Source organism: Nerophis lumbriciformis, linkage group LG12 (genome assembly GCF_033978685.3).
Source record: "Nerophis lumbriciformis linkage group LG12, RoL_Nlum_v2.1, whole genome shotgun sequence".
NCBI classification, from domain to species: Eukaryota; Metazoa; Chordata; class Actinopteri; order Syngnathiformes; family Syngnathidae; genus Nerophis; species Nerophis lumbriciformis.
Window position 1 is genome coordinate 20,565,646 of NC_084559.2, and position 12,500 is coordinate 20,578,145.

The following is a 12,500-nucleotide window of genomic DNA, read 5'->3' on the forward strand; positions in this document are numbered from 1 at the left end:
AGCCACGTTACCTGGTCTCAACGGGCCTGATTTCTTTGTAGTAGCTGTGCACGTTGTGGTAGAAGAGGCCAACAATGGTGGTTTGAGCTGAGAAGAAAGACAAGATAAAGGTTGAGTGTACCAGGACAGAGTCAGGAATGTAAAGCGCTGATGCTAAAATGCTCACAAAGAAGAGAAGTTAATTAACGTGGTGTTGCCGCCGCGTGCTGGCCCCCGGCCTCCAAATAGAACATTGGGATAGTCGCACGGTGGTGACAGGGAGAGGTCTGCGAGCTCGGTTGGGAAATCCTATGAAACTGAACATGACTTCACCAGCAGAGCAGGGGGGTCTAATCTGACCTATCATCCAGTGTGGCCCCACCTCAATGCTGCAAGATAAACAATGGAACTGGAGGAAGTTCCTAATTGCCCTGTTCCTTTTTTCAAAGGCTTTTACCCTTTTCTCTGCCGAGTTTGTTCTCACGGAACCAACCGTCAGCGCATTTACGGGAGAGTATTTTTTTTAACATGAAAAAAAAACAACCTTTGTGTTTGTACACTGCAAAAACTGAAATCTAAGTCAGGATAAATATCTCAAATAAGGGTGATATTTGCTTATTTTCTGTCTGATAGGATAATTCTTCTCACTAAGCAGATTTTATGTTAGAGTGTTTTACTTGTTTTATGGGTTTTGGTCCTAAATTCGACTTATACTCCAGTGCGACTTATATGTTTTTTTCCTTCTTTATTATGCATTTTCGGCCAGTGCGACTTATACTCCGGAGCGACTTATACTCGGAAAAATACGGTAATAATTTCTTACTTCAAGCATGAACAAAAAAAATCACGATGCCGAGTGCATATCATTATGTCAAGATAATGGCACTAGCATTTACTTACTTTAAGAATATTTTTCAACATATTGAGCAAAAAGGTCTCCTTTTTTTTCTACCAAGAAAAGTGCACTTGTTATTAGTGAGAATATACTTATTTTAAGGTATTTTTGGCTTCATTGAGGTTAGCTGATTTTACTTGTTTTGGAAAGTCTTGACAAGCCGAATTTTCTTGTTCTATTGGCAGATAATTTTGCTTAGTTAAAAAAAAATACCCCTAATTTTTGTTTAGTTTTTTCTTGTTTTTGAACACTGACTTTTTGCAGTGTAGGTCAAGCAATGTGTGCAGTCGTGTTGTCCCGATACCAATAGTTTATTATTTAGATACTTTTCGTTACTTTTCGATACTTTTCTATATAAAGGGGACCACAAAAATTTGCATTATTGGCTTTATTTTAACAAACAATCTTAGGGTACATTAAACATATGTTTCTTATTGCAAGTTTGTCCTTAAATAAAATAGTGAACATACAAGACAACTTGTCTTTTAGTAGTAAGTAAACAAACAAAGGCTCCTAATTTAGTCTGCTGACATATGCAATAACATATTGTGTCATTTTCCATTCTAGATTGGTACACTGCAAAAAGTCAGTGTTCAAAAACAAGAAAAAGAAATACAAAAATTAGGAGTATTTTACTTGAACTAAGCAAAATTATCTGCCAATAGAACAAGAAAATTTGGCTTGTCAAGACTTTCCAAAACAAGTAAAATTAGCTAACCTCAATGAACCCAAAAATACCTTAAAATAAGTATATTCTCACTAACAACAAGTGCACTTTTCTTGGTAGAATTTTTTTTTTTGACCTTTTTGCTCAATATGTTGAAAAATATTCTTAAATAAGTAAATGCTAGTGCCATTATCTTGACATAATGATATGCGCTCGGCATCATGATTTTTTTTTCATGCTTGAAGTAAGAAATTATTACTTTAAAAAAGTAGTTTTATACGTCTGAGTGTTGATGACACAGCTTTGCAACAGTTGGTATTCTAGTTTCAAGCATGTTTTACTCAATATAGGTCATACAATCTCAGCAACAAGCTGTAATATCTTTCTGAGATAATTTAGGACCAACACCCTTAAAACAAGTAAAACACTCTAACATAAAATCTGCTTAGTGAGAAGAATTATCTTATCAGACAGAAAATAAGCAAATATCACCCTTATTTGAGATATTTAATCTTACTTAGATTTCAGCTTTTGCAGTGTAGGTCGTGAGTTCAAACCCCGGCCGAGTCATACCAAAGACTATTTAAAAAAATGGGACCCATTACCTGCCTGCTTGGCACTCAGCATCAAGGGTTGGAATTGGGGGTTGAATCACCAAAAATGATTCCCGGGCGCGGCCACCGCTGCTGCTCACTGCTCCCCTAACCTCCCAGTGGGGCGATCGAGGGTGATGGGTCAAAAGCAGGGAATAATTTCGCCAATCATTTGTACTTTAACTTTATTATTTTGTCCAAATTATTAAGGACAAGCTGTAGAAAATTACAAAATTAATTACAAAATTAGTACCGAATATGATTCATTAGTATCGCGGTACTATACTAATACCGGTATACTGTACAACCCTAGTTTCCTCCCTATCCAGGAGGAAACAGGGGAAAAAAGTGACCTGCACATTAAAAGCCAACATGTTTAAAATGCACACACTAAATGTCTCCTTTTTTTAATGATAGAGGAAAGTGGAGAAAATGTGCCGGCTCTCACTCTTGCTGTTCTGAATGAAAGAGTAATTGCTAGCCTTAAAGTCAGAGCGGGATTTCTACAGCGCACCATTGAGCCAAACAAAAGCTCTCAAGGCCATCCTTGACACTTTAAGCCGGGGGTCGGCAACCCGCTCTCTGGAGCTTTTTCAAAAATGTATGAAAATGGAAAAAAATGAGGGAAAAAATATATTTTTTGTTTTAATATGGTTTCTGTAGGAGGACAAACATGACACAAACCTTCCTAATTCTTATTAATCTCACTGTTTGTATTAAACATGCTTCAGTGAGTAGAGACTATTTGGTGAACACCATTTTGTCCTACTAATTTTGGCAGTCCTTGAACTCACCGTAGTTTGTTTACATGTATAACTTTCTCCGACTTTCTAAGACGTGTTTTATGTCACCCCTTTTTTGTCTCATTTTGTCCACCAAACGTTTTATACTGTGCGTGAATGCACAAAGGTTAGCTTTGTTGATGTTATTGACTTGTTGGAGTGCATATTTGGTCAGTGCATGACTGCAAGCTAATCAATGCTAACATGCTATTTAGGCTAGCTGCATGTACGTATTGCATCATTATGCCTCGTTTGTAGGTATATTTGAGCTCATTTAATTTCCGTTAAGTCCTATTAATTCAATTTATATTTGCATGTCTCATGTCACATTATCTGCATGTAATATTGGCTGCGTTTCTGATAGTTGTTTGTGTGCCATGTTGTTCCAGACCACAGCAAACGTTACACAGCTTGCAATGATTGTAATGAATCCAATAGAAGACGACAGCCTGCCGTTTCCTTTAACTTGGACACACACATCTATACCTTTGGTAATTCTAAGCCGGTCATTTCCAGGAGTTATCTCACCCTCTGAGAAGCCTCCAATTTACATTTCCAAAATGTGCAGAATACATTTTACATTTCAACATTTCTATCAACAAAGATTTGTGTCAGCCTGCGACACATAGTCATTTTGATAGTAGGCTAATATAGCTAATATAGACACTTACATAATGTGTTGTCTTCATTATAACACTTATATATGACTTTTAAAGTCATTTTGACAGAAGGCTAATATAGCTAATATAGACACTTACATAATGTGTTGTCTTCATTATAAAACTCATATAAGACTTTTAAAGTAATTTTGATAGTAGGCTAATATAACTAATAGAGACACTTACATAATGTGTTGTCTTCATTATAAAACTCATATAAGACTTTTAAAGTCATTTTGATAGTAGGCTAAAATAACTAATATAGACACTTACATAATGTATTGCCTTCATTATAAAACTTATATACGACTTTTAAAGTCATTTTGATAGTAGGCTGATATAGCTAATATAGACACTTACATGTGTTGTCTTCATTATAAAACTCATATAAGAGTTTTAAAGTAATTTTGATAGTAGGCTAATATAACTAATAGAGACACTTACATAATGTGTTGTCTTCATTATAAAACTTATATATGACTTTTAAAGTCATTTTGATAGTAGGATAATATAGCTAATATAGACACTTACATAATGTGTTGCCTTCATTATAAAACTTATATACGACTTTTAAAGTCATTTTGATAGTAGGCTAATATAGCTAATATAGACACTTACATAATATGTTGTCTTCATTATAAAACTCATACAAGACTTTTAAAGTAATTTTGATAGTAGGCTAAAATAACTAATATAGACACTTACATAATGTGTTGTCTTCATTATAAAACTTATATACAACTTTTAAAGTCATTTTGATAGTAGGCTAATATAGACACTTACATAATGTGTTGTCTTCATTATAAAACTTATATAAGACTTTTAAAGTCATTTTGATAGTAGGCTAATATAGACACTTACATAATGTGTTGTCTTCATTATAAAATTAATATAAGACTTTTAAAGTCATTTTGATAGTAGACAAAAATAACTAATATAGACACTTACATAATGTGTTTTCTTCATTATAACACTTATATAAGACTTTACATTTTTTACGGCTCCAGACAGATTTTTTGTTGTTGTATTTTTTGGTCTAATATGGCTCCTTCAACATTTTGGGTTGCCGACCCGTGCTCTAGGCTGTAGCTTGTCAGTCCTTTTAAATCTTAACTAAGTCATTCAGTGGGAAACAACATCAGGGCAGGACTGAGGCCATGACACATTCCAATGAAAGCACAAGAAACTGCAACTTTCATGCACAAGATCACGTCGCACTCACACAGCATGGTGAAAGCCTCCCCGGGTACGGAGATGTAGTTCTTTCCTTGTGTAGGGAAGCGGTAATGTGGCAAGTTGTAGCTATGTGGCAATTTCATCAGGGAGTAATCTGTGGGATCAAAAGGGAAAGGCAATAATCCAATTTCTCACTGGATCAATGATGCAGCTTGGACAAGTAGTGGCAAACATAATACAACAGTACCTCGGTGTTCCGATGCCTCACTTTTCCTATGATTTGGTTTTTGGTTTTGGCCAAAATTTCGTGTAACCTTGATTGATTGAGACTTTTTATTAGTAGATTGCACAGTACAGTACATATTCCGTACAATTGACCACTAAATGGTAACACCCGAATCAGTTTTTCAACTTGCACATTAATTAATTCATGGTAAACCGACCTAGTGTTGTCAAGATACCGATATTTTGGTACCGGTACCAAAATGTATTTCGATACTTTTCGATACTTTACTAAATAAAATGGGACCACAAAAAAATGAATTTTTGGCTTTATTTTAACAAAAAATCTTACGCTACATTAAACATATGTTTCTTATTGCAAGTTTGTCCTTAAATAAAATAGTGAACATACTAGACAACTTGTCTTTTAGTAGTAAGTAAACAAAGGCTCCTAATTTAGTCTGCTGACATATGCAATAACATATTGTGTCATTTTCCATTCAATTATTTTGTCAACATTATGAGGGACAAGCTGTAAAAATTTATTTTTCATCTACTTGTTTATTTATTGTTAATATCTGCTTACTTTAAATAAATGATAAATGGGTTATACTTGTATAGCGCTTTTCTACCTTCAAGGTACTCAAAGCGCTTTGACAGTATTACCATATTCACCCATTCATACACACATTCACACACTGATGGCGGGAGCTGCCATGCAAGGCGCTAACCAGAAGCCATCAGGAGCAAGGGTGAAGTGTCTTGCCCAAGGACACAACGGATGTGACTAGGATGGTAGAAGGTGGGGATTGAACCCCAGTAACCAGCAACACTCCGATTGCTGGCACGGCCACTCTACCAACTTTCTCTTTTAACATGTTCTATCTACACTTCTGTTAAAATGTAATAATTAATTATTCCTCTGTTGTTTGATACTTTACATTAGTTTTGGATGACACCACAAATTTGGGTATCAATCCGATACCAAGTAGTTACATGATCATATTCAAAATCCTCATGTGTCCAGGGACATATTTCCTGAGTTTATAAACATAATATACTTTTTTTTTAAATGAAAGAAGATGTTGTGATGCTAAAAACTATCGATGTAAACATAGTAGTATCGACTAGATACGCTCCTGTACTTGGTATCATTACAGTGGATGTTAGGTGTAGATCCACCCATGGCGTTTGTTTACATTTTGACGCCGGTGAGCTACGGTGCGTAGTGAAGCATGTTTAGCTATTCCTCGTACTGCAGGGATGATACTTGTAAGAAACTTACTTTATTTGTCGCCACGGGGGCGAGGATTAGTGATTTAGAAGTAGCTAAAACACTGTTGACGGAAGTTAGCCGCGGGCTGAGCGAGCCATGTCTTAAAGCACCTCTTCCAGAGGGCGTTTCAGTGTTATAACTTCACCTTTATCTTTAGCTTTTTAGCCAAAATGCGTCCGTTCTCCCTTTTCTGTCTACACACTGTGTCTGCTTGTACCGTAAGTACTCTGTGATTGTGCGCTGCCAAACATGCTCATCTGCTCGTAAACCAGCAATGTCACGATGTGACGACGACGGGAGGTGGGGGACCGGTACTTTTTAGAAGCGGTACAGTATGATTCATCAGTATCGCGGTACTATACTAATACCGGTATACCGTACAACCCTAAAACGACCATACAGTTAGCATGCGACCAAACATTATGGTAACAAACTAGTCTGTGGATTCATGTGCCCAAACAAAGAATCCCACGTGTTTGTGACTCAATCTCTGTGTTCTCTTTATTGTGTACAGCTGCAAAAAAAATTGAGACCAAAGATGTCGTGATCTGTTCAAGCTGGACCCCCAAAATGCAGAGACAGAGATGACAAGCATAAAAAATGTTGATAATACTGCTCAAACAGAAAATCCACACACAGTATACAAAAATAAAGACCGGGAAACCGAGGAAAAGGCATCAGGAGACGTGACGGAATGCACCCGACATTGGGGTTACACTCACAATGGTAAACGCTGTGGTGAAGAACACTCCTGATTAGTGATTACAAACAGCTGCACACCGCCGCCTTCTCAGACAGGGGCAAAGGGAATGCGTTCATCACAAAACAGGAAACAGAAACGGAAATAATCGCAGACGACACAAAAAGCAAACCCTAGTATGCAAGCACTTTGATTAAGAAGTTGTCCTCCAAATCTAAACATCAGACATGGAATTGATTAGCTGGACTCTCGACTCAATTGACAAAATCTTTTCGACAAGGAAAAGAGGTTCGGGGGAGCCTGGCTGTCCTGATGGAACCATTGCTGCGGGGTACGTGAGAGATTCCTGGAACAAATGGAGAATCACGTGCCTCTCAGTCCTTTCCATCGAGGACATGGAAGACATCTACCTATTTGGAACCGTGATCGCGGGGCGCATGCTGATTGGGCTGGGCATTGCTCTGGTGAATCGTCAAATTCGTGAGACGATGGCAGCCACTCAAGGAGCCCAAAGGCTGTTCGTCGCAATGGAAGGATTGGGTCAGGCTGTGGGATCACAGTGTGAGGCGATTTCTGAACTGAATCACAAGATGGATCACATCATGGAGAAGCTTGTTGAAAGGAAAAAATTGGATATGAGAGCCAACATGGACGAATAGAACAGACAAGCCATTGTAATGTCTGCTCGCGGAAAAAACAAAAATCCTAATCTACGATTTGACTCCCTCGAATGGCCTTGACGCTGCAACAACAGGAGCAGGCTGTTCTGAAAACATCCCCGAGGACTCTCAGAGATGGACGCTTTTGACCTCCCTCCCTCCTCAACGACACCTGGAAGTCGAACTTTGCTTGCATTGCATGCAGAACGGCCCCGGGCCTATGGACACAACACCACTACGCCCAAAGACAATGGGCTTATACACAAACACACACCCCACCCCCACCCAAAGCCTTCACCACCGCTTGATTCCCCTTCGAGGTGATGGACGGTTGAGTAGCGCTTTATAGCAGAAGGCCGGCCTCCAGGGCCCCAACTCCCCCCCTCTGTTGCGAGTTGTTGTGATTATATGTAACTTGTTTATGTGTGCTATGGCAAATTAGTTTTTTTCCCTTGGACTCAGTCTGGACCCCCTCCAGCCTTTGACTGATATGTTTTACTCTTCCCCCCTTTCCCAATATCACCTTTTTCCCACCTTTTTTAAGGAGCGCCGTAAGTGCCTGAGTCGTCGGCGGTCCCGTCTTGTCTCCCTGTAACGTATGTCTGCTCTTAGTGGGACTGTGCCGAAAATGTAATTTCAGTTCTTATGTGTCTTGTACATGTTATAGCATCCTGATACTGAGAAACACTATTGAATAAGAAATAACTCATAGCAAAATATGAACGTGGCGAACAATGGCGTTCCCCTTCCCTCCTGCCTCTCCACTCATTGCCATCTTTGCCAATAATTATTCTCCTATAACAGGGGTAGGGAACCTATGGCTCTAGAACCAGATGTGGCTCTTTTGATGACTGCATCTGGCTCTCAGATAAATCTTAGCTGACATTGCTTAACACGATAAGTAATGAATAATGCTGGTAATAAGTGTTAAAAATAATGTTCAAAATATTAAACAAATTCTCATGCATTTTAATTAGAGATGTCCGATAATATCGGACTGCCGATATTATTGGCCGATAAATGCTTTAAAATGTGATACCGGAAATTATCGGTATCGGTTTCAAAAAGTAAAATTTATGACTTTTTAAAACGCCGCTGTATACACGGACTTATGGAGAAGTACAGAGCGCCAATAAACCTTAAAGGCACTGCCTTTGCGTGCCGGTCCAGTCACGTAATATCTACGGCTTTTCACACACACAAGTGAATGCAAGGATTATTGGTCAACAGCCATACAGGTCACAATGAGAGTGGCCGTATAAACAACTTTAACACTGTTACAAATATGCGCCACACTGTGAACCCACACCAAACAAGAATGACAAACACCATTCGGGAGAACATCCGCACCGTAACACAACATAAACACAACAGAACAAATACCCAGAACCCCTTGCAGCACTAACTCTTCCGGGACGCTACAATATACACCCCCCCGCTACCCCCCAACCCCGCCCACCTCAACCTCCTCATGCTCTCTCAGGGAGAGCATGTCCCAAATTCCAAGCTGCTGTTTTGAGGCATGTTAAAACAAATAATGCACTTTGTGACTTCAATAATAAATATGCCAGTGCCATGTTGGCATTTTTTTTTTCATAACTTGAGTCGATATATTTTGGAAAACCTTGTTACATTGTTTAATGCATCCAGCGGGGCATCACAACAAAATTAGGCATAATAATGTGTTCATTCCACGACTGTATATATCGGTATCGGTTGATATCGGAATCGGTAATTAAGAGTTGGACAATATCGGAATATCGGATATCGGCAAAAAAGCCATTATCGGACATCTCTAGTTTTAATCCATCCATCCGTTTTCTACTGCACCTGTTCAAGAAGTCGCATTAATGGTAAGAAGTATTTGATTTATTATTGGTTAGCTTCAGAATAACAATGTTATTAATAAGAATAAGAGATTTATCATACTCTAAAAATGTTGGTCTTACTTAAAAATGCACGCGTTTAGTTGTATTCAGTGTTAAACAATATTATATGGCTTTCACGGAAATACATTTTAAAATATTTGGCTTTCATGGCTCTCTCAGCCAAAAAGGATCCCGACCCCTGCTCTATAACATGTGTTTTGTGCTTATATTTTTGGGTGTTTGGAATGGATTAATTGACTTTTTTTTTTCCTAAAGGAAACATTTTGTAGGTTTTTGTTACTAACAAAACCGAGGTACCACTGTATCATGCGAAAGATTAAAAGACAAACATCGGGCCCTGCTGTTGAAAAGCTTGATGTCTTAACCATGTTACCCCAATAATACAAACAGTGTGAGTCACCTTTTTGGGAAGCTAACACTGTACTGACCTGCAACAAATGATGTCCCTCCCAGGGAGATGAGAGAGTTTGGGCTGGGCTCCAAGTTAGCCACCATGAGGTCCATTACTCGGTCCACGGTTTCGATCAAACCGCTGACCACGGGGCCGGACTGCTGCGTCAACAAAGTTGATGACATAAACTTGCATCACTTTACAAGCACTCCTCGTGCTGTTTTTCCATTGCTTCATGTCACTACATGGCACAGTTTCATATTTTACGTATTTTATGTGGCGTATCGTTATTAAGAGTGATGTGTACAAACCCTACAAATGGCCATGACGTGAGAATAATCTAGCATATTGCAACATTGAAGTACAATTGAGCGTGCTCAAGATTGATTGTGTTTTCTTTGTAATTGAGTTCACAAATCACACATTTAGACCAGTGGTTCTTAACCTTGTTGGAGGTACCGAACCCCACCAGTTTCATATGCGCATTCACCGAACCCGAACCGTAATCATAAAATGATGTTATTATATTAAAGAAATACTAATAAAGATATATTTTTACAAACAAAGTTACAGGAATGTACACATTATCCCATGTTTACATCTCATTGTGCAACATGTGAATGTTTTAGTGCAGGGGTGTCAAACTCAAATACAGAGTGGGCCAAAATTTAAAACTGAACAAAGCCGTGGGCCAAGGTTGAACAAATTAAACTTTTAATAGGGACCCAAACAAGTTTTGCATTGAACAAGCAAGGCTTATAAAACTTTATAGTGACATGCAAAATCGAGTTTCAAATAATAATAATAATAATTAAAAAATATCAATGGCATATCAAATACAATTTAAATAAAAATTGAATTCCTCTTTTCTATTTGCAGCCTTCTGAGGTAAATATCAACATTAACTTTTTCCACAAGCTAATACATTTGAAAATAAAATAACAATGAATAAACCAACCATTCAGGACTTTAAACTGCTCAGTTTGCAACACACTGATATAATCTGATGCCAGATACCTGCCATCTTTTCTTGGATGCTAGTTCATTAATGTCGGGGCTCAGGCTTTGAGCTGAGGCAACCTTCATTATCGAACGAAGGTGTTCATCAGTCATTATATCTCGTAGTCCACCCGGACCACAGTCTTGGGGGCGTGCCTTAAAGGCACTGCCTTTAACGTCCTCTACGAGCTGTCGTCACGTCCGCTTTTCATCCATTCTAACAACGTGCCGGCCCAGTCACAAGATATGTGCGGCTTCTGTACGCACACACACGTGAATGCATTGCATACTTGATCAACAGCGATACAGGTTACATTGAGGGTGGCCGTATAAACAACTTTAACACTGTTAGAAATATACGCCACACTGTGAATCTACACCAAACAAGAATGACAAACACATTTCGGGAGAACATCCGCACCGTAACACAACATAAACACAACAGAACAAATACCCAGAACCCTTTGCAGCACTAACTCTTCCGAGACGCTACAAAATACACCCCCTGCTACCACTAACCCCCCCCCCCCCCACACACACACACACACCTTGTAGCGTCCCGGAAGAGTTAGTGCTGCAAAGGGTTCTGGGTATTTGTTCTGTGTATAAAACTACTTTTTTAAAGTAATAATTTCTTATTTCAAGCATGAAAAAAAAAATCATGACTTTGACACAATTGTGTTTCATAATTAAAACAGATGACAGCCAAATGGACTTTGCTGTTTTATTTTCAATGAAACAATAGAAAATACGTACTCATATAGTAGTACAGTTGACATACAGTTAACTGACAGTTAATATTCAAACATTTAACATGTGACATTTTTAACAATTTTGAACAGAAATAGTTCATACACATTCAGATAAATTCTTCAAAATTACAATTAAAATTTTTTTGGCTGGGGTCCGGGCTGTATATATGCACACTAATTGACTGAAAGAGCACCCACTTGGCGCGATGATGTCATGTTATCAATGGAAAAATGCATTTTTAGACAATATGATTTGCCTGAGCGGCTAGTAGACCCCAAGAGTAACAAGCTGTTGCCTTGTTGCCTTTCCATTAAGAACAATAAATTAGTTTTTAGTGTAAGTTTGCTGGTTTCAAGAAATGTAATGCCGAGCGCATATCATTATGTCAAGATAGTGGTACTAGCATTTACTTAATTTAAGAATATTTTTCAACATATTGAGCAAAAAGGTCTCTTTTTTTCTACCAAGAAAAGTGCACTTGTTATTAGTGAGAATATACTTATTTTAAGGTATTTTTGGGTTCAGTGACGTTAGCTAATTTTACTTGTTTTGGAAAGTCTTGACAAGCCAAATTTTCTTGTTCTATTGGCAGATAATTTTTTTTCCTTGTTTTTGAACACTGACTTTTTGCAGTGTGGTGTGAACAATTTCAACAATTTGGTTGTGGCGGCGGGGTTAGGTTTGGTTGATATCAACACTTCAGTCATCAACAATTGCATCATCAGAGAAATGGACATTGAAAGTTCAGAAAGCCTATATACATTTGATTATTTACATTTGATTATTTACAATCCGGGGAGGTGGGATGTGGTGGGGGGAGGGCGTTAGTCAAGGGTTGAAGTTGCCTGGAGGTGTTCTTT

At 38.2% G+C, this 12,500-nt stretch overlaps 1 protein-coding gene across 4 annotated transcripts in view; it reads right to left on the reverse strand.

Annotated features, from left to right (window-relative positions):
• The window catches only part of adgrd1 (adhesion G protein-coupled receptor D1), a 103,215-nt gene that overhangs the window by 62,996 nt on the left and 27,719 nt on the right, over positions 1-12,500 (reverse strand). For 3 of the 4 annotated variants that reach the window (XM_061986066.1, XM_061986065.1, XM_061986063.1), the window contains 3 exons: positions 9,926-10,049; positions 4,798-4,905; positions 12-87 (listed from right to left, as the gene is read on the reverse strand). In XM_061986066.1, the coding sequence (XP_061842050.1) occupies positions 12-87; positions 4,798-4,905; positions 9,926-10,049 (308 nt within the window). The remainder of the gene's footprint in view (positions 1-11; positions 88-4,797; positions 4,906-9,925; positions 10,050-12,500) is intronic. The other variant, XM_061986064.1, reaches the window with a different exon arrangement.